This window comes from Gallus gallus, chromosome 1, assembly GCF_016699485.2.
Source record: "Gallus gallus isolate bGalGal1 chromosome 1, bGalGal1.mat.broiler.GRCg7b, whole genome shotgun sequence".
NCBI lineage: Eukaryota > Metazoa > Chordata > Aves > Galliformes > Phasianidae > Gallus > Gallus gallus.
In genome coordinates this window covers 195,620,736-195,644,069 of record NC_052532.1, presented here as the reverse complement: position 1 = coordinate 195,644,069, position 23,334 = coordinate 195,620,736, and the positions used below count along the sequence as shown (strand labels likewise).

General features: G+C 46.9%; 1 protein-coding gene across 2 annotated transcripts in view; it reads left to right on the top strand.

Moving 5' to 3' along the window:
• The window catches only part of MAP6 (microtubule associated protein 6), a 36,847-nt gene that overhangs the window by 7,891 nt on the left and 5,622 nt on the right, over positions 1 to 23,334 (top strand). The window contains exons 2-3 of one of the 2 annotated variants that reach the window (XM_025144276.3): positions 16,092 to 16,305; positions 17,337 to 17,533. In XM_025144276.3, the coding sequence (XP_025000044.1) occupies positions 16,092 to 16,305; positions 17,337 to 17,533 (411 nt within the window). Of the gene's footprint in view, positions 1 to 16,091; positions 16,306 to 17,336; positions 21,379 to 23,334 lie in introns of those variants that run through there. The other variant, NM_204919.2, reaches the window with a different exon arrangement.

Here is a 23,334-nt window from a genome sequence, read left to right as displayed (position 1 = left end):
ACTTTGCTGCCAGTGCAATAGAGTGAGCTCTGTTGTGGGGAAGTTATTTAAACAAAGGGAGGAATTAGATGCAAAAGTCTGATTTTTCCATTGCTTTGCTGGATTTATGGAAGCCAAGATGCTGGGATACATCCCAGGATTTAGAAGTCTGAAGTCCTGACAGCACTATCATAGAATCACAGAATCTGAGAATAGCCTGAGTTAAGAGAGACCCATAAAGATCATTAAGTCCAACATTTGGGCAGCTATTGCAAAGCCTGGCTCCTGGAGGTTTGGACAAAGAGTGGTGGGATATATGAAGATGGAGGTGAACAACTGGAAGATGTCTCATTAAACGTGAAATGCCGTTGCTTTGAGCAGGAGCGAGAGTTGTCAGCTCAGCCCTTCCTATCTCAACATCTACTACAATCTACAGTCTAATATCTACTACAATATCTCTACATCTGCTTCTCCAACAGAGTGGTCAGGCACTGCAATGGGCTGCCCAGGAAGGTGGTGGAGTCACCAACCCTGGGGGTGTTCAAGGAGCATTTAGACATTGTGTTGAGGGACATGGATTAATGAGAGCTATTGGTGATGGGTGGGCTGGATGATCTTGTAGGTCTTTTCCAACCTTGGTGATTCTATGATTCTGTGATCTGGTCTTCCTGTGTCTCTTCAGGCATTTCTAGTGGTCTTGGTGCTTCTACACAATGCTTTCAACGTGATGCAAAATGGGAAAAACGAAGGCTTTTATTGTTCTTGTGCAGTGGGAGGGGTTAGGATGTCTAGAGGTGGTCTACTTCTGTACGGGTTGCTTTCAGAGCCTCTCCACTCTACTTTCTTATTGAGATACAGAAAGGCTGTATTTGCTCTTGAAACAGAGGCAAATACTGTTGATTGATGTGGTCCAAGTTCTGGATTTCAGCAGACACCATGTTCTAGCCCATATGAATATTACTTGGTGTGAGACCAGAGTCTGGTAGCATCCAAGGTTTGGGGCTATGCCCTTGGTATAGAAGTTGCATGGTTGTGTTATGCAGAAGGCAAAATGAGGAGAATCACTGTGGCCCTGATTGCTGTGGGCACTCCATCCCTTTGCTACACTGGGAGACATGGAGACATCCCTTGGGAAGGGGAAGGAGTGTTGCAGATGTGTTCGGAGCTTCTGCAGGGGCAAATGAACACACTGCTATGATATGATATATATGCGATAAGTATGCTATAATAGGAAGTAGTGTGTAAAGTTCTGTGTGAGACCATATGGAAAGAGAAGATATTTATATACGAAATATATGAATATGTTGGTTTTACCTCTTTCTTGCATAGATTTTATTCATTTACATTCATTCCATACTCTCAGGTACCAATATGTTCAGGTGATCTGACCAGTATCATTGATGTGCAGCACATAGGCCAAGAGACACCAGCTACTGAGTCCTTACTGCACCTCCTGGTTTCCCTCAGCTGATGACAGCAAACTAATTTTTGGACAGATGTTTAATATCATTTAAACTGTACCAGTTGCTCTGTGTGGGCTTTTGCTCTAGTATGTCTTGTTAGCGGGCTAACAGAAAAAGGATTGGAAGAAACACAATATTTGGGGGTTTGGAACTACATGGTCTTTAAGGTCCCATACAGCCCAAGCCATTCTGTGACTCCATGGCTGCTTGACTCCTTGTCTCCATGACTCCTTGACTCCATGACTCCTTGACTCCTTGATTCCATGACTCCATGACTCCTTGACTCCTTGACTCTATGGCTCCATGACTCAATGACTCCATGACTCCTTGACTCCTTGATTCCATGACTCCTTGACTCCATGGCTCCATGACTCCATGACTCCTTGACTCCTTGACTCCTTGACTCCTTGACTCCATGGCTCCATGACTCCATGACTCCTTGACTCCTTGACTCCTTGACTCCTTGACTCTATGGCTCCATGACTCCTTGACTCCTTGATTCCATGACTCTATGACTCCATGACTCCTTCACTCTGTGGCTCCATGACTCCATGACTCCTTGACTACTTGACTCTAAGGCTCCATGACTCCATGGCTCCATGACTCCATGACTCCTTGACTCCTTGATTCCATGACTCTATGACTCCATGACTCCTTCACTCTGTGGCTCCATGACTCCTTGACTACTTGACTCTATGGCTCCATGACTCCATGGCTCTGTAAATCCTTGACTCTTTGACTGTATGTAACGTGCTGCAGCTGTAATAATCTCCTCCTGCTGAGAGAGCACAGCTCTTCTGGCCTTGGTGGAAATAACTACATTCTCAGTTTGATCTGCTGGGAAAGGCAACCTCTGTTAGTTTTTCTTCTGTTTTTTCTTGGTGTTTGGACACACATTTTCATTACTATTTCAGTCACACCTATCTTAATATTTTCATTACTCACCTCTTCTTCATCCTTGATGGCCCATTGTGAGGGCTGTGGAGCTCTGGAGACATCTCCCAAGAGCTTGATCCAAATCTCAACAGAGTCAATGGAAAAAAACCCTGTGTACAGCTTGGAGCATGGATGTATTTCTGCAGGAACATCACAGTTTCAGCCAGCAGTAGTGCTGATTGAGCTCCAGCACCACATGCACCCTCCACTGGTGGGTCACGTCTGCTTCTTTCCTTCTGTATAGGATGCAACCAGTCTTACATATCCGATAGAATCACTGGAGTTGGACATGCCCTCCAAGATCCCCAAGCCCAATCCACCCCAGCATGCCCACCAACCATGTTCTTTAGTGCCACATCCCCACGGTTCTGGAACACCTTCAGGGATGGTGAACCCCCACTCCCTGGGCAGCTGTGCCAGTGCATCACTGCTCTTCGGAGAAGGATTTTTCCCTAAGATCCAACCTGAACCTCCTCTGGCGTGATGTAAAGCTATTACCTTTCATCCTACTACTAATTACCTGTGAGTTACCATGGACAGTACCTCCCTAGCGCAATTGTAATCAATACCTTATGGTGTGTAGGAGCATTTTAAGGGCAGAAAGGGACTTTAAGACCACCCCATCTGACTGCCTGTACAGTGCTATATTTTGTCCGTATGCTGAGTCCATCCCTTGCATTTGGTGAAATCATTTTGCATGCTGGAAATGGAATTCAAAGAGATCTTAACATATTGGTGAAACAGTCTGAAATAAACATGAAGGGAGAAGTTCTTGACAGAGAGAGTGGTGAGGTGCTGGAACAGCTGCCCAGAGAGGCTGTGGATGCCCCGTCCATCCCTGGAGGGGTTGAAGGCCAGGTTGGATGGGGCCCTGGGCAGCCTGGGCTGATCTGAAATGTGGAGGTTGGTGGCCCTGTGTGTGGTGGGGGGTTGGAGCTTCATGATTCTTGGGGTCCCTTCCAACCCAAGCCATTCTGTGATTCTGTGGAGTGGTTCAGGAGAGATGGGGGTGTGACAAATAGGGAGAAATCAACAGTGGTAGCTCAAAAACCAAATGTCACTAATATTATTGCATTGAAAAAGAAAATCTAGGAAATAATAATAATAAAAAAAAACACACCAAAAAAAGTAATGTACTGGTATGTATGTAGAGGAATGTGGTGCATAAGATGCATCATCCTTACACATTAGTAAAACATCAGGTTAACTCTTATTCAGGGTTTGGCTTTGTATTTTGGCAGAGCTGTGGACCAAAGGAGGTCCATCAGGGAGGAGTGCAGAAAGCATGGTCACTAAAGAGGGGGAAGGTGTTGAGTTGTTGTGGGCAGGATGCAGAGCACAAAGGAAGCGGATAACTGTCTTTGCAGAGATTCAGTTCCAACCCATCACAAGGAGCAGGGCTTGGGTGCTGCATGGAAGAACGTACCCAGTGCTTTGCTGGAGCAGGGCTGAGAGATGTTGTGGTCCCTGGAGATGGCAGCAGGATGTCTCCAAGTCCCTCTTTTTGAAACTAAGGGGAACGAAAGTCATTAGCATTCATTCCCCGCATTGATTTTGTGCCTGCAGTGACCTTGGTGCTGCTTGCTTTTCTTTACGTTACCCAGGGCACAGGTTGGATCAAGCAATTAAAGGTTTAATACGAGTTGCCTGTGTGTATGCATGATGACATTTGATTGATGTTATCAGCCATCACCCCACTGCTCTCCCTGCCTGGCTGCTGATCCTATATCCCGTGCTGAGGTGCAGCTGTTGGAGGCTGATGCCATGTTGGACCTTGTGTTTCTCCATGACCAAAGACTGAATAACCCATTAATGGGCTTGAAGCCTGCATGCATAGCTGGTGGTTGGAAGTCAGAAGTCGTTGCTCAGCAGTTAATAGGGGTAATGTGGGACTGCTGACCCCTCCCTGCCTGGCTCAAAGCCTTTGCATAGAAAACCACGCAACTTCCATACGTGAAAACAGATCCATGTTCTTCTCTCATGGAGATCAATGGAAAAACCCCTTTTGTTAGGAAACAGCCCCTTTAACTCTGTGGAGAGAACCCAGTGTGACAGCCCTGGGGCAACCACTTCTCCCCACCCTTCCTCCTGGCTGCAACCTAAATTATTTTTTTTAGGCAATGCAATATTTAATTATTACTTAATATAAACATTTTATGAACTGTTACGATGGATGAATTATTTATGGAGGGGGGAAGGAGTGCTTTTTCCAAGCCTTTCTGCTCTGTCAGTTGCAATAAATATCAATCCAGGAGTGTGCTTAAAGCATGCATGCTGTGCCTGGGAGACCGGTGCCTTCGTCTCTCGTCTCGTCTCTCAATTAAGTACCTGCTTAATACACTTATCCCCTGCATGTTTTATTTCTTGATGAAGCTTGGAACAGCTCCAAAAGAAGAAGTATTTGCACATCATCTGCTTTCCAAATGCCTATTATTTACCCAGTGGAGAGGCCGTAAACCTTTGCTATGCGCACGGCGGTGCTTAGCAATAACGAATCCTCCTTCCTGTTTGTTGCAGATGAGCTGCAAACGTGTGCTTTTAATTTTTATTCCACCAGTTTTTGTTGATGTCTGGTTTGGTTCTGCTTTAGGAAGGGGACAGCAACGCACCTTCGTAGATCTGGGTTTGCAGAAGGTGCAGATCTGTGAATCTTCCCCAGCCCTCCTTGCACTCTTCTGTTTCGTGACAGCTTTGGTGCAGTCAGCGTAGGACCAGCAGTAATTGCTTTGTGCATTTACTCCGGCCCTCGTTTTGGTTAATGAGGAGGAGGTGTGGCCATGCAGCCATCTGCCACACTGCCCCTTTCTCAGACTCCCCCGAGATGGTCCCAGTGTTTGCAGATACCATGGGACGAATGCTATGGTGGGGAGTTGGAGTCAGTGTGTCTTCCCCTCACATCCTCATCCATGCCGATGGCCCCACGCTCGCAGAGGGCATTTTTAACACATCTTCTACAGTTTATCCACTTCTGTGCCTTTTGCAAGCAGGGATAGCTCCTAAGGAAAGATGAGACCATAAGCAGCGTGGACTGAGTATTGCTCCATTAAATATTACGCGTTTTGATAGTATAGTATCTTCAGAAATAGGCACCAAATTCTGCTCTCTGTTACACAAAGAAAATTTGCACCTCAATTTAGGGTCCGTTAAGGGTCAGGGTGGGGGGAATGTGACTCAGCCCCACAGTGCTTTCCCTTAGCTCCATCATCGTAGGATCGTAGAGTCATGGAATCATTAAGGTTGGAAAGACCAATAAGGTCATCCAGTCCAACCAACAGCCCATACCTGTGACTGCCCTAACCCATGCCCCCAAGTGCCACATCTCCCCTTTTCTGGGGCACCTCCCTGGGCAGCCTGTGCTGGTGCACTACTGGAATGCTGAGGTCAAGACCCTCCACCAAGACTCATCTGTGCACGTCACACCCACCTCTATCATGCTTCTTCCATTTAAAAATAATTACAGGGTCGTAATTTTAATGCAGCGGCTACATTGCATGGGAAGGCATAAAAGAGAAAGCAGAATTCAGCCCTTTCTGTCAAATCCAGCAACTCACCATATGTGCTAAAAAGATAATCTTGTAAAGAAATACCACAAGCTCAGACACGTGCACAAACATTGGCACAGAACAAACACGTGGTCAGACCAAATGTAGGTTAATCTTGCACTCGTCTGCTTCATGTTGCATTACTCGTAGCTGTGTAGTTGTCACCCTGCATATGTTGTGTGCAGCTTTCCTCCCCATGCCTGACTTCACCTGCTTGTGTTGCACGCTTGGGACACACAGCTCATTGAGCTGTGGAACCATTTGCCCTGAAATGCACATTGTACTGGAGCGGGCAGCCTGTGCTGCCAGCCTCTGGGCTCAGGGGGGTTCTGCTGGAACAGTTCTTGCCAAAGGATTTGTAGTGATCTGTACGGAACCACAACCATGCACACAATGGGAAGGCAATGCTGAGGCTTCATAGAATCATAGGGTGGTTGGGTTGGAAGGGACCTTAGAGCTCCCCCAGCCCCAACCTGCCATTGGATGGGTAATCTCCAGCTCAGGCTGCCCCATGGCCTTGGGCCCCTCCAGAATGGGATCCCCACAGTGCTCTGCTTGCACCCTGTTAAATGCAGACATGCATTGTGGATGGATAAAGTAAGGTGTCATGGATTTGAATTGCAAGAAGACAGTATGCATCCAAAGGTTGTTTATGTAAGACTTTTGTATTATATATTATCTTTTATATTTTTACTTCTTAGACGAATGTAGGGTAAAACCAAATGACTTGGGAGCCTAAGCATAGGTGTGTGTTCTGCTCTCGTGTGATACCTTAGCTTGGAGAATCTGAGATGGGGAAATAAGTAGATCACTTTGGAGATACCTGGTTCTTCCTATACTCAGGTTTGAGTGATTTAACAGAAAATAAGAAGCTGTGTTTCCTGCAGCTTGGCCTCTAAGCTGGGCTGCAGACTTCTCTATCTATTGGGGATCAAGGATACATCCACTGTTGTGAATGGCTGGAGCATCAAAGGTAGAGGGCTCTGTGCCAGGATATTATAGACTCATAGAATGATAGAATGGCCTGGGTTGGAAAGGACCACAATGCTCATCCAGTTCCAACCCCCTGCTATGTGCAGGGTCACCAACCAGCAGCCCAGGCTGCCCAGAGCCACATCCAGCCTGGCCTTGAATGCCTGCAGGGATGGGGCATCCACAGCCTCCTTGGGCAACCTGTTCAGTGCGTCACCACCCTCTGGGGGAAAAACTTCCTCCTCATATCCAACCTAAACCTCCCCTGTCTCAGTTGAAAACCATTCCCCCTTGTCCTATCACTATCCACCTTCGTAAACAGCCGGATTAGGCAGCTGCCATGGACAGTATGTAAGGAAGTTGCTCTAGAGGAGGTTCAGGTTGGATATTAGGAACAGTTCCTTCTCCAAAGAGCAGTGATGCAGTGGCACAGCTGCCCAGGGAGTGGGGCGTCATCGTACCTGAAGGTGTTCCAGAACTGTAGGGATGTGGCACTGAGGGACGTGGTCAGTGGGCATGGGGGGGATGGGTTGGAGTTGGGGTAGAGGAGCTTGGAAGGTCTTTTCCAACCACAATGATTCTGTGCTTCTGTGAAATACATGGTATTCAGGGGTTTCTTTGCTTTGTACTTTTGGCAACTTGTTACTGCTCTAGCCCAATGAAAGAAACAAACTTGAATTCTGTTTATTCTCGGCATGAAATTTGCCATGGGGTTGGTTCACTGCTGTTCTACTCAGTGGTCCTTATTCCTCAATGCTTCCTCTATGAATCATAGTATCACAGAATGGGTTGAGTTGGAAGGGACCCCTAAAGGCCATGGGGTCCCACTGCCCACAAGGCACAGAGACACCCACAGCTCCATCAGTGCACAGAGCCCCATCCCCTGCCCTCAGGTGTCTGCAGGGATGGGGCACCACCACCTCCCTGGGCAACCTGTGCCTCACTGCCCTTGTTGAACACAACTCCTTTCTTATATCCAATCTAAATCTCCCCTCTTTGGTTTGAAACCCCTTGTCCAGTCACAACAGACACTGCTGAAGAGTCTGTCCCCTTCAAATATTCAAGGGGCTCCCAACCCAAGCTCTCACTTTCCCTTGCATGGCCACATCGCTGTTGATTTTGCCTCATCTTACACATGTACACCTTTTGAAATCAAGTAACTGCATCTTACATGAAAGCTGACACCAGCATTATCATAACAGAAATTCGGACTAACTCATCCCTTCATTTTTCACGTGTCTTGAGTCTTAGAACACCTGGTGCACAAATAGCACACAAAAGATATTCAGATGTAGGCATATAGCAGCTCCTGCGGTGAGCAGCGTATGACCAAAATCATCAGTGCAATGGCAAACCAATCACTGCTGTCTAAACTGCATGCTGTCCCTCCTTTACCCCCTTCACCACTGGATCTATTTCTGCTCCCATGTCAGGATGAGCAATTACCCTGTCGTGCAGACGAGAAAGGCAATCAAAGTGCAACGCTGATTTTCAGCTGCATTACAGTCACAGAAAGAAGGGAAATAATGATTCCCTAAAGGGAGGAGAAGCACGCAGCGAGTCGAATAACATTGCTGCAGCAGAAAGCCAGAGCTTCCATGTCATTTCCTGACCTTCCTCTGGAAACACCCATTCTGCTGCACCGCCATTTGGGCAATCATTTCAACACATTTGGACAAAATCTTACCTGCCATCCCTAGTACTGCCTGCCTACATCTTTTGCCTCAAGGACAAACCTTGCGGCTCTGATGCAGCTGAGCTGCAGCGTCATTAACACATCTCCAGGCTGGACAAGGGCCAGGATCTTGGGAATGAGAGCTGGCATGGAGCTTACGGGTCTTCAGAGCTTCCCAGAAAGTCAGGATGGGAGTTTTCCCTGCAGTCACTGGCTGGGGGACCACAAGGGTGATGGACTTTGTGAGGACTCCCTCAGCAGCTCTTCATCCTGGCTCATCCTTGCTGAATGGGGATGCCTTTGGATTCCCACCCCGTCATGCTGTTGGACTGATCTTATTATGGGTTCATGAAATGCAATTATAGAATCGTAGAATCATTAAGGTTGGAAAAGACCTCTAAGACAATCTAACCCCACTGTCCACCTACCACCAGTGTTGCCCACTGAGCACCTCCAGGGGCGGTCACTCTCCCACCTCCCTGTCAGCCCATCTCAGTGCCTGACCACTCTTTGGAAGAAGTTTTTCCTAATATCTAACCTGAATTGCTTTGCTTGACCCAAAAAGCTTCATTTTTCTCAACCTCAGGTAGCATATCTTGCTGAGCTAGTTTCCCTTCTTAAAATTCACACTGTAGGTTCACATAAAGCTTTTTCAATACGGTCTGCCACACTGTGATTCAGGGTGCTCGTATTTACACGTAAGGAGCAGCAGGAAGCCACTGTGCATATAGTAAAGTGTTTTGCTGAACTGAAATAATGTGTTTTCAGTTCGTATAATCTATGCTGGAAACGTCTCTCCACCAACAGCCTTGTTAGTGTGTGTATCCATTACTCAGTGGTAGCTGTGCAGTTGTCCTCATCTTGCTGCCATGCCCTGTCCATGCTGCTGTTGTGTCAGAGCATCCATGCCATGAGCTGTTTGGTTTGTTTAACCTCGCGGTGAATTTCACACTCCTCTGCCCATTGGGAAGAGAGGTGGGATGAGACACCACCTCTTGCTCCAACCAGCTGGAGGATAGCCATGCAGACCATTAAGGAGGATGTCAGCAGCACTTCGACCTGGCCCTGACCCATTTTCCAGGGGTGAATGTGACATTCACAGATGGGTTATTTCTGCAGGCTTGCTCAGAAATGCCAGGCTGTGATCACTCTGGGAACTTTTCCTAGCAGCCTTTACCAGTGACATTAAATTCACTGATTTCAGAGGCTTGAGCGTGCACAATGACAGCACAGCAGCTTCCAGAAGGTACGGCCAACATGTGGACCATTGGTGTCACGGCTTGGTGTAGGATATGGCTGTGGTCTCCAGAATGAGATACTGAGGCCATGCCTTATCTTTCTGTTTGAATGGAATTGGGTCTTTGGCTTTGGGTCTCCCAGAGGAATGACGTGTGTTGTGGGTGGTCACCTTTTAGACCCCAGGAAAGTCAGCTGTTACAAAGTGAGTGTTGGAGTTGTGTTGAGTTGGATTACAAATAAGACTACTAGAAACCCAGTATTTTCACATTTTCTTCCCTTTATCCCTTCCTCAGCATAACCCATGAGCTTGTAACATCAAGGGAAATTCAGGCAGGAATAAACTTGAGGTTATGATTCACACCAGGGAGGTTCCTGAGGTCTCAAAGCGGTTGGGTTTAACCTCTTCCCAGATCTCTACGTGAACTTTTTGCATTTGAACAGTGGGATCTCCTGTTATGTTTCCCCAGAGGTGATCACAGGAGTGTTGGTGTTGGCCCACAAGTAAGTGGGCCTTGGGCGCCCAGATGTGCCCTCTGCTCTGAATTTAAGGTCCAGTTCACCCTTTTCTATCATACATGGACCCCTCCACATTGCTCAGTGTCCCAGGACTGACTGTTCCTTATGGGAAGTCATCAGCTCTCTTGGATATCTCTATCCCAAGGCGTGAGCAATGCCAGGGCTGTAACATTTGGGTTGGTCTTCAGCAGCTCTGCGACTCTTTTAGCTTCTTGGCCCTTTGCAACGTTCACTGTCCCATTCAGTCATATATTTGGGACATTTTGAACATGAGCAATAGTTCTGCATCCTTGGAAAACCATGCTGTGTGGCCCTCGGGCAGTGCAATATCCATGATTTGTAGGCTGCTGATTCAAGCAGCTTTCAGAAATGGATTGCAGCATGGTTCTGTTCTGCCAGAAAACTTGACTTCATCCCTTTCATTAATCATGTCTTGCTCACAGCCTGCTTCAGCCGGTGTTGAAGTTGCCCTGTTGGAGACTCAGCACATCCCCCTCTTCTATACCAGTGCTGTATGTGATAAGCCTTACCCGGGGATATATGGATTTTCACCCCTCCTCGGGCACCAGGAGCTTCATGACACTATTCACAGTTCCCAGCACAGCTTTACAGTAAATTATTGTGTACAAAATAATAGCGTGGGCATTAGAGGATAAAGCTGTCTTTAAGCACACACATAAGAGCTGCAGACTTGGTGCGCTGAGGGACATGGGCAGTGGGCACGGTGGGGGTGGGCTGGGCTTGGGGATCTTGGAGGGCTTTTCCAGCCTTAATGGTCCCATGATTCTATGGCTGTGTTGCTGAAATTTCCTTTGATAGCTCTAAATATTCTCAATGTCCATCTGTACAGCCAGGGCTTAATTAAACCTCATCATCTGCTGCACTTTGGTGACGTTCTTTAGCCGTGTGTTCCAGGAGCTGACCCGGCATTGTCCTTGTTTGTAGGTTTCCCACTGCTTCACTCCAATGGCTATTCTTTTCCTATGTTAAAAGAAAGGAGGGAACTGGAAAACACTTGGGAGAAATAACAGCTGTAATTTGAGAAAGGCAAGATTGGGAATCCCAGTATAATATCCCAATATAATAAATCCCAATAATTCAGTACTTTACTTGGCCAAATGGGATGGAAGCAGCATGCTCACCATGCCCACTGTCCACTTCCCCTTTTGCTGGAAGCCACCAACCACCTGCCCAGGTGCTGTCATCCCCTAAGATGATCTGCACCTGCTGATTTGCAAGGTGCCTTCTCATACTGAGATGGTTAAACTCCCATTATCCTTGCTAGAGTTTTTCCTACTGCATTTGGTTTGCAAGAGGTCATCCAATGTCTCATAACATCTTTTTTTTTATTATTATTGTTGGGTTTAATTTTTATTTCCATTTGAGGTCAGCATTGAGTTCCTGATTGATTCTGATTATTCTTTACAAGGCTCAGAGCTGGGCAGAAAATCAGGAGACCCGGAGCTTGCTGCTGTTTCAGCTTAGCCCCTTTGTGCTGTGCAGAGATAGTGATGCTTCAATCCTTCCTCAGCAAAATGAGGAGCAACAAAGATAAAGAAAGCAGAACTGGGCATGTTGGGTATGGCCACAGTGACACCGGCCCACACTCGTGTCTCACCGTGCAGCACGAGCAAAGGGCTTTTCTTAGGGTTTAGGTGAGCTTTAAGGCTAAGCTCTGTGCTGCTCCAGACTCTTCTAGGAGTGATGATACTAGAACCAATAGGTCACCGGTGATGGGATGAGAAGTAATGGCCATAAGTTGCTCCAGGGGAGAGTCAGGTTGGATATTAGGGAAAATTTATTCTCAGGAGTGGTGATGTGTTGGCACAGCTGGCCAGGGAGTTTGGGGGTCTCTGTTCCTGGGGGTGTTCAGAACCATGGGGATGTGGCACTGAGGGATGTGTGCAGTAGGCATGGTGGAGGTGGGCTGGGGTTGGGGATCTGGGAGGGCTTTTCCAACCTGTGTGATTCTGTGATTCTCACAACAGGGAAGAGTAACATCTTCAGTGCTCATTGCAGACTGCAGCCAGGATTTGCAACTTTTTGGCACCCTGTGGCTAATGGGGATGTTGAATCATCCTGAGGGAGGTCGCAGGGCCTTTCTCCAAGCTAGGGTAGTTTTGCAGCTTCAGGAACAGCCAATGCGATACCTCAGACAACTGGCACCTCTACTAGTCCAAGGATCCAAAAAACTCTGAGCTGCTGCTTTTCCTCTCCATTCCTTGTTGCCTGTATGGAGCATATCAATGTTCAAAGGATAATCATAGAATGAATCATAGAAAGGCCTGGGTTGCAAAGGACCACAATGCTCATCAGTTCCAACCCCCTGCTATGTGCAGGGTCGCCAACCAGCAGCCCAGGCTGCCCAGAGCCACATCCAGCCTGGCCTTGAATGCCTCCAGGGATGGGGCACCCACAGCCTCCTTGGGCAACCTGTTCCAATGTGTAATAATAATGAGCATGAGGTCTCACAGTGTGACTGCTGGAGGAGCATGCAACAATGCCATGCACCATTGGGACAACACAAGCTTGTGGTGACGCGGGACCACGTCAGACACTGTGGACATGTGATGGGGAAACACCAGACCTGCAGAGCCATGGGCACAGCCCGGATCTGCCAGAGCTCAGGGAGCATTGGAACACTGCTGTCAGCCATAGGGTTAGGGTCTGGGGGTGCTTGTGTAGGGCTGGGGTTGGGCTCCCTGATCCCTGTGGGTCCCTTCTGACTCGGGGTATTCTGTGGTTCTGTGATTCTGTTCACAGCAATGAACCACAGTGAGATGTATTTCTGGGCACTTACACAACCTGCACAGAATAGTCTGTGTCGGTTCTAGCAGTGCTGTTTTACAGTTGCCCAAGGAGGCTGTGGATGCCCCATCCCTGCAGGCATTCAAGGCCAGGCTGGATGTGGCTCTGGGCAGCCTGGTCTGCTGGTTGGCGACCCTGCACATAGCAGGGGGTTGGAACTCAATGAGCATTGTGGTGCTTTTCAACCCAGGCCATTCTGTGATTCTATTGCAGGGACTGGCTATCGTGTAGTGCAGCAGTAGTAAGATTGGTTGTAGCACTGCAGAAATCACAGCTCAGCTCTATACTTGATCTCCTGCTTTAGCATTTTGGCAGCCCTTTTTCCCACCCCATGTGTCTGTCTTGTCTAGAGAGATCTTGGGCTTTCCGGGAGCATCCGTCTCTTTCTGTGTGTTTGCATAATGCTGTGCATAAAGAGGATGCCAGACGCTGTGGTAACAAACACGGTCATGCTGCTTCCAAGCTTTCCGTGAGCAGCAGAATGAATAAATCCTGGCTTGTCTTCCACCTTTGAGGTCCAGCCCCTATGTGCATGGAACTGCTGCCTCCATCCTTTGTCTCTTATCCATTCGTTTGATGCCGTAAGCGATAGCTCAGGTTTACTGGTTGGCTTGTTGGTATGCGTGGGTTGATTGACCACCTGTCTGTGGCCTGAGAATGGGTAGGAAAATGAATTTTACCTGGCATTCCCTCATCTGAAGGACACCATTTGGATGTTCCTTCTGTTCGCTGTAATGCAGTGTATTGTAATTTCATCTCTGGGCTTTCTGCTGCAAATAGAATTGAAAAGATGGAACGGGTTCAGGAGTTTCTAGGAAGGGATCTGAGTGACAGACAGACTTGAACTTGGAGAAATATTGTATGATTTTGTTTCCTTTAAAAGCTATTGAAAATGTATTCTACTTATGGACCAGAAGTGGGTCTTAGGAAGAAGCTTCCTATCTTCCTTAGGAGCTGCAGCTGGACTTCATCAGTAAAACCACATCTTTAATCCAGCTCTTTAAAGATGTTTCCTATCCTTTTTTATCAAGCCTTTGTTTGGAAGAGTCATTTTAACAATGGGCTGCAGAGGGATATCTGTAGATGAATGGGTGACATTTGGTGGATGGCAGCCGAGGGGACACAGATGAGCCCATTCATGTGTTTCCGTTCAGTGCAACACAATTCCATGAAGAATAGTATCCTTCATGCAGGCAGTATCTGTGGCCCTGTGGCACTATTATCCAAACACAAGAAGGGCTTAATAGTAACAGATGGGGGAGAGACTGGGGGGAAAAATAGATGTATGTGAGATCAACACTAAAGGAGGGTGGAGAGATGGAGTGGAATTTGGTTCATAGTTATAACTGTCTAAATGAGCCCAAGGAGCCATCCAGGTTACTCTAAAGTAGTCTCCCACCTCTGGGACAGGAAGGGTTCTCTGGGCTCTGCAGACTTTGTGTCTGTGTTAAATACAAGGACGTAGTCATCCTGCAGACGTGGTGAGACCTTAATGTAGGCATTCCATTAATTGAAGGAGGAATGTGCGTGTATTAAAGCTTTCCTGAGCCTTTGGCCTCAGTCCAACAGCCGACTTTAATAAAAGTAAGAGCTGAGTATCTTTGAGACCATTTGTGAGATTTTGTTGAAGCTGATTAAGATGCTCAAAGCTGTTAAGGGAAGGAATGACTAGCAGAGACACAATGCCCTGAGATGGGGCTTGGTGACGCATCCCATGAGCAGCTAAATGGCAGGGAGAGGGTCTGCAACCTCCCCTTGCCTCAGAGGTCACAGTGTTAAGGACAGAGCTTTATTCCCCAAGGAAAAATCACTCTTTTGCAGAGGGCTTCTGCCACTGCTTTTGGAATAACTCCTGGAGCTTGTGCTGGAGTCTTCAGGATCTAAAGGGACCATGCCCAGGCTGGATGTGGCTCTGGGCAGCCTGGTCTGGTGGTTGGCGACCCTGCACATAGCAGGGGGGTTGAAACTGGATGATCATGGTGGTCCTTTTCAACCCAAGCCATTCTATGATTCTGTGACTATGATGATTCCATGTCTCTGCACAACCTATCTAAGGCAAGCACATGGGGGCTTCTCCATCTCCATTCTCTGATGAATGGCAGTTTTTCAGACAAAATGAAATGGTTTGCTTCAAAACCACAAGGATGGTGGTGCTCTGTTGGGAAGAACTGAAAAATGCAAGAGAAAGATGGGGGACAGAATGTGTCCAGCAGATTCTAAAGACCTTTGAAACATGTTTTTGTTTTTGTTCAGTTTTGTTTTCAGAAAGCTGCAGCTCTGTACAAAGGAAATGAAGGAATAATTTTTTTCAGTAACTCTGGAATTCACCTTCAGCTAACAAGGAAGAGGCCATAGCTCACGATACATTATAAACATTATAAAATGAGGTTGCATTACCTCATCTGCTTGAGTTTACATCAGTGACAGCTCTATCTTTTATTACTCCTTTGTAGAGCTGACAAAAGTTGTTGAACATAATTTGGTGAAATGCAGATGTGATGCAGTTCAGTACTTGCAAGCATGGGTAAGGAGTAAGCTATAGGAAATTTTGTCTCCTTGCTCTTCTCCCTTGCTTCTGGGGAAGGTTGTTGAGAGGTGTGTGTCCAGTGTTGAGTTGCCAACAGCATGGGGCAGAACACGGGTTTTAATGTTCTTGTCTAAATAGTTTTTTTCACCCCGTGAGGGTCAGGAGCTGTTTGCAGGTAGCTTCAGTGAGGAGGTGATGCTGTACAGCCAAAAAAGCATCCATGGTTTCAAACAGAAGTAGCTATGGGTTGTGCAGTGCCTGGGACTGGCTGATTTCAACAGATCAGATTTCATTTGAATTTTGCCTAATGTAGTGAAAACTGTAAGGGCAAAACCCCTTCCATTAGATCTTGCTGAGCAGTGGGTTTTGTTCCCACACCACCGCTACTCTCCCCTTGCTTTGACTCATGAAACCTTTTCTTTCTTGATCTTCAGAAATGAGTTCAGACCTTGGATAGACGTCAAGCCCGTGAAGGCTATAAAAGCGAAGGCCCAATACAAGCCTCCAGAGGAGAAAATGACCCATGAAACCAGTTACAGCGCTCAGTTCAAGGGGGAAACCAGTAAGCCTGCTCCAGCTGATAACAAATTCCTGGAGCGCAGAAGGATACGCACTCTCTACAGTGAACCTTACAAAGAACCTCCAAAGGTGAGGAACACAGCAGAACGGCCCCAGGACCACCCCTGCTCCTGGTAGGATGTGTCCAACACAGTAAGGTTGGGCTGAGCACCGCTTGTGTTTGTTCCTCTTATGTGGCATCTCCATTTCTGTCCAACGGGGGCACCCTCAGGGCTGGCTTAGAATGGTTTGGGTTGGAAGGGACATTAAAGGTCGGCTAGTTCTGTAGCTGAGGTCTAAGGTAGGTTGATGTACTTCGGAATCAAAACTGTCCGAAAGTGAGGGTAGGGTCCAAATGAACTGTATTTGGCTTTGTTATTTCCCAGGTCATTAATCTAGATGGCTTTCTCTTTTTCCCTCTAAAGCTAATGACACATCATGATATACTTTATCCCAGGAGCAACCTGGTAAGAGCCAGATCTTCATCTGCAGTTAACGCAGAGAGCTTCACAGATCCTGATGTTCAGCCCTTTGTGCTTTGGTTAGATGGAGGATGTGTCAAGGAGGGCTTGGGCTGAAATCTCATCCAGCCTCTGTTTTCACCAAGTTGCAGAGGATTTGCATGTAAATGGATTCAGTTTTAAGCTTGGGATCATTTTCCTTCTCACAGTTTGTAACTGCTTGGATTTGTGAAGTCTTGGTGGGATAGCAAGGCCAGCATGGAAGAGCTTAAAACTTCTGTTCCTTTTTCCTTTTGAAGTAATCTCCCCTACTTTTGGGGCTGTAGAAACAGATGGATGCAGGACGCTGCTGTAGACTTCGCTCAGATGCCACTCAGTGTCCCGCACCCCAACTATTCCCGGGTAACTTGGATTTGTACCTGCCTCTTTGTCCTGAGCATTGTTTTTTGGCTTTCAATCCAGAGAAACAGCTCCATGTGGGCTTGCAAAACCCTCCTGAAGTCAGAGAACTGCTCCCCTCCCCTCATGGCAGGGCATAGCTGAATAGATAAACAACATTCCCGATGGCTCTCATCTAAATCCTGTTTTCCACCTGTCCTTGTGTCTCTCTCTCCCTCTCTCTCTGTCTCTGTGTTGTTTGGCATGTCACCCTCCATGCAGGTGGAAAAGCCTAGCGTAAAGCCTTCCAAACCAAAAAAGACCACAACAAGCCATAAACCCCTGAAAAAGGCCAAAGACAAGCAGATTGCATCTGGACGGGCTGCCAAGAAAAAGAGCGCCGAGACCTCCAACACAGCAAAGCCAGAGGACAAGGAGAAAAGTAAAGAGATGAACAATAAACTGGCTGAGGCAAAAGAGTAAATGTCACTGCACTTTTCTTTCTTTCTCTTTTTTCTTTTCCTTCTTCCTTTCCTTTTCTTTTTTTTTCTTTTTCCTTTGATTAAATAAAGGCCACAAAATTAATTAGAGGCTTCTAATCTGCTTTTTGTTCTGATTGTATTAGAAGCTTTTCTGTTTTATTTCCAAGGAGGATTAGCGAATCCTTGTTTCTGAGGTCAGGTTGTTCTGCTTTGCCTGCACAACACGGCTCTGCACAGAGTGAGGATGAGCGCAGGAGGGATGTGGGAATGCATGAGGTTTGTAGGAGATGGAGGTTATGGGTCAGCCGCCATTGTGTCCAACAGCCTGTCCCTGTCCTTGGTCCTTAAGTGCCCATGTGCTGCCAAGGGGCTGTGCTCTCATCCCACAAGGCCCTTTTTGGGGTTAGGCTTGGTCATCTCCCACCGGTGTCAGCAGGTCTTTGAACATGGAGAGGACCAGAGTTCATATGCAGTGCTGTGGATTTGCCGTCAGTCCATTAGAATTGGTGGTGCGGCCAAGAGCCATTTCTCCTGGTGACACCAGTTGGAGTTTTGCTCCAGCAACGGGAAAGAAGATCCCATTGCAAATAAAGAGCCAAATCATCCCCTGCCGTAGCTGTGATAGATGTTGTTGCATCAGGGCAGCTTCGCTCATCAGAACCACTTGAAGGCCTTGATACAAGATAGGAGTGAGGGAAGGTGTGGAGGTCAGTTGGAGACTTCCCAAGTGTGTGCTTGGTCAGACCAGGTTATCTGCAGGCAGTTCTTCCCAATTGTTTCCCTTGGGATGTGCATCTTTTTGATCGTCTCTGGTTTGTTTTGAATCTTGGTCTGTTTTCTTTACTTCTGGAGTGCCAGTAGACAGAGCTAGATTCCAGAACAAGGTTTCGTTTGCAGATGTGGCTTTCCAAGGGGTAGAAAGGAATGACTCTCCGAAGTTGGGTGGAGCCAACAGACTCTGTTATTTTGACTCTGGCTGTTGGAGCTCGTGTTGGCTTGTAAGCAACCTACCAGGACCATAAACCAGTTGCTGGGATCCTACCAGGACCATAAACCAGTTGCTGGGATCCTCTGAGTCCCTTCAAGCAGGATCTCAGGTTTTCAGTGCTATTTACTGTTCCCAGCAAGACTAGTCTGGAAGCTGCAAGCAGAGTGGGACCATTAGTGAGTATGAAGTAGGCCAGCACTCACATGTTGAGGAGATCGAGCAGATTTCCACATACTGGTGGGCCAGATTGGCATAGCACAGTCCAGAATTTGGGTCATAGAGCCAGTGGGAGCTGGATGAGGCGTGGTCCCAATCCAAATTTGCATGTGTAACTCTCGGATTTGGTCCTAAATATATCGAGATTAACTCTGATCTGATCAAACTGAGCTGTGAAACTCTCCCGTGGCAACTGCACAGGGAGGGTGTGAATCAAGATGCACGGTCATTCTTTGTTTTTGCAGTTCTACGTTTCCACCCTAACACGCAGAAACTTTCAGAGAACAGGCAATTGGGAAGAACAAATAGAGAGAGATGGGAAGTGGGGCAGGGCGGCGATAGGAGTTTCAGTATTGTGTTGCTGTAGAGATGTTGGAGTGAGGGAAGTCTTGCTGCTAGGATGTTTTAGAGATGTGAAACTATCTAATAGGAAAAGAAGTGGGCTGAGGGGGTGAAGAGTCTCAGTTTTGGAATCTCACCCCATTAGAATTGGATCTTTTGGAAACACATATGAGTGGTGGGCTACGAGGCTGAGAGAAAGTTTCCAAAGAGGAGGTAAGCTCTGTGGTATACAGATAGTGACATTTGCTGGCCTTAGTAATGAATAAATGCCAAGTTCAGTGTATTGTGTGATGTGTCCTGTTTGCCTTGCGCTCAACGCCTGAAGCTTTGAGTATAAGTAAGTGTAGTGTTCTGAATTCAGTGGTGTATTTCCAAGCTTAGCTGTGTTAGAACTGTGTGCTATGAGCTAGTCAGGTTGTGTATGTGGAAAATATATATTCATATATAGAAATATATATATTTAAGCCTCCGATATTTAGGAGGAAACCAGGGAAATCCTCCAGGAAGTAAAACTGTGGAAATCTTTGCGAATGTAATGCATTTTTGATGTGCATGCTCCATGGAGACGCTGACCTGTCCGTAGTGGCCATTGCTTTTCTGAGTGCTCAGAATCCCCCACAGCACTGCTGGAGTGCAAAGCTCAGCTCTGCCTGCAGAGCAGCTCAGCAAAAGGCTTGCATTGAGCTTGCAAAGCGGAGTGCTGTCCCCAGCTCTTCCCACTCCGACACATGAGGGACAGCTGGCCAGAGGAGCCTGAGCTTCCAGGACTCTGTGTGATTTCCTGGCATTTAGATGCTCCAGCTATCTTCACACTCTACAATAAAGTCCATTCTTGTCTCAGGATATAACAACAGCTATGAAGATGACGTGTCACAGCAGGCAGAAAATGTCAGGAAGGCATGTAGACAGTTATCAACAGCCCACCATGTCATAAGAAAAGACCATGCAAAACCATTCTTAGAATTATTTTTTTGGCCCTAAGTGTCAAATTTGAAGAGATAGTGCAGTTACCACCACTTCTATTTTGAATTCAGTGGTAATTTATCCCTTGATTCAACGGGAGCTAAATTTTGCCCAGAGGGCTGTCAGTAAGAGCCATGCTCAGACCACCTACTCCAAACATATCCACAGTCTGGATCAACTACTTGATATCCAGGTCTTCAGGATTGCTTCTTCACAATGAACAGCATCCATCGTGGTGTTTGCATTAAATATGCACAGTGAGTGGTCAGAATATGGCCTCCCATTTCCTTAATACATGATGGTTTGGGTGGCATCCAACTACAAAGCTAGATGTGAAGCCAGCCAAAGCTCCTTCAGTGGAGACACCTTCCAAGAGCCATTGATCTGCGTGCTTTGGACACCTCTTTGGGTGGGATGAACGACCCTTGGAAGGTTTCCATTTTTGCAGAATTAAACTGAGAAACTCTCAGGGCCTCCATCTCCGATAGCCACAAAGTAGAGCTCTAAATTCTGGCCATTGCTCCATCTGCATCAGGTCTTCAGCATACACCTGAGCACACAGTTTAGCTGTACGTTTGATGCCAGGAACGGCAGCAGTCAGGCCTCAGGCTGAAATCCCACATTGCTCAACCTTCCACTGCCTTTACACCCATCCGACCCACTCAGGTTTATCAGAAGAGAGACCAAATCTCTGCCGTTTCAAGTTCACTTTGGGCTCTGAGCTTGTCAATCCCACTGGGAAGGAGTTCTCTGCTGTTCTGTGTTTCCAGCTACCACGATGCTGATTCTGTTTCACCGCTGACTTGTAATATGTTTTGCTTTCCTTGTAAAAAGAAAAAAAAAACAACAATGTCGTGCTTTCTACCCTGTGAAAGTTCCTACGCTGTCGGTTGCTTGCTTGCTCATTTTCACTGTATTGTACTGTTACTCCTTTCTGCAAAATGGTGCTAATTGCTTACTGAGCTCCTGTTTTCTGACTGCTTTGCACACCGATCACCTGCTTCTTCATTTGCAACGCGTCTGCTGTGAAAACATGGCTCCCATGAATTCCACAAACTCTTGCCTCTTGGAGGCAGATAGGAAGTGTCTAATTAATATTTTGTGGCCTGGGTTTGGTTGCATATCACAGATTGTCTCTTGTAACGTGTGAAGCACACCTCCTCGTGGTGCTTTTTCATTCTTGCTGTTCGTATGAGAATGACACACACACACACACACACACACACACACACACAAATTAATGTATAGCCAATTGATTGTGACGTGCTTGTGATCTTTGCTTGCTCAAAGGGTTTTTTTTCCAATGATAAATAAATGCTAAAGACGAATACCACCTCCTTGATCTTGTTTTCTCGATAAGAAGCACAGTTAAGTGAAATACCCTTCCAACCATAATCAGATTTGTGTTGCTAGAGCCGCCACTTCCATGCCTGCCATAGGGACAACTGAGCTGTTGCAGCCTGGCTCCCTTTAGAGGGCTGCTACCCTCAGCCTAGCCTGACCTGAGAGCTAAGCGTTTGCAAAGGTGAAGATGGACAGTGAAGTCGTGTGGACGGAGCAGGTAGTTCACTTTTGTTTTCTCTGTACCCATGGCGTGTCGAGCAGAGGGTTTGTTTGGTGAGTGCCATGCATGCAGGCTTGTGTCCGCGTTGCATTGCATCAGGGAGCAGAAACCACCAAGAGCTGGAGGGAGGGGAGATGCTGTGGCTCCATGGGATTTAATGACATGCATTTTCCCAACTGCCTACAGCTTTTGCTTGTGCCCCAGGCCACCTGAAGGACCCACAAGGGGTCAAAGGGCTGTAAGTTCTTGCTGGAAGGAGATGGGAAATGCTTGGGTTGAGCCCTTTCAGCATATGGCCAGGCACTTGGCAGCCTCTGTGGAAATGCAAAGAGCTGATTGATGTATAAATGGTAATGCTGACTATATGGAGAAAGTGTTGACTGAGAGGAACACAGGGCTGAGGGTGCAGCTTGGTTTCAAATGGTGAAGTCTGTTCTTAGTTTCATCTGTTTTTTTTTTTCCTTACCTGTAAGCTCCTACCTGCAGTTCTTATTTTTAGCGATATTTTCTCTTTCAGTGGATATCCCAATAACATCCCCACTCACCTGGGAATAATTGTCTGCTATGGGGCTGTCTCTTGAAATCTCTCTTCCTGCATTGCACTTCTGTCTTCCATGGAGCACCAACTCTTTACTGCATTTCTGTTTCTGGGTGCTGTTTTCCATTTCTCTCTGGTTTACAAATCACCTTCTGACTTTACTCTACCCATGACTACATGCTGTTCTCTGATGTCGTGCTGTACCACCATGCCTTCCCCCCCCCCCCCCTCTTCTCCACCAGCTTCATCCGCTCATCTATCATGCATACCTACGTGGGTTCTGGAGCGTTTCAGTCGAGCTGTAGGTCCTGGGATTCATCATTTCACCCCTCCATAGCTGGAACTGGAGAAAACGTTCACTGTTAAAGACTTGTCATTGATGGAGCTGGTCTGCAAATGCCTGTGTTGGCCAAAACATGTTTCCACCAAGATGCAAAGGTAGAGCGTGGATATGTGATCCACCTGGTCCCACCCAGCCACCCACAATCAGTACTGTAAAGTGTGCCCTCGCTGCCCTGTTGATCTCTGAACTTGCTTATCATCACAAAGCCTGCACCTGGGGGGCAGGATGCTTTGCTAGGAGACAAGGACTGATAGGGTTGATGATGGGCATGGAGACCTAGGATCCCTGTTCTTCAGTCATCCCTGTCTGCATCCACTGCTGCTGTCTAACTCATTAATCTTTGCCAGGTCATTAGTGACCAGCACTGCCCACCAGTTTCCAAAGGCCGTTCTAAGAGAGGTATCACTACAAAGTGCTGTAAATGAGTTACTAAAAATTTGGCCGAGGTCAAAGGATGAGTAGGGATGTTTCATCTGCTGATATGTCAGCCCTTATACCAACACAGCCTCTTATTTCTCAGTATCCTTAGGATTTTCGGGTTTATTTAGAGCTGTGCCAGTGCAGGGACCTTTTAGGAAGATATCTCTGCCATAGCTGGTACCTCTGGGCATCTAGAGAATAACCACCAACCCCAACAGCACATAAACACGAAATGAAGAAGAGGAGAAGTAAAGAAAGGAATTCCCTGGTATGACTGTGAAGATAAGACCATGTTCAGCTCTAAGAACATCTTTAAGATTTTCTGCATTGTTGCAAAATACTGTGATGTGTAGACACCGACTTCAGCTCTCTTGGTAAGTTTAATCCCATTGGGGTTTTAACAGCCTACTTCCATTTGCCCTTA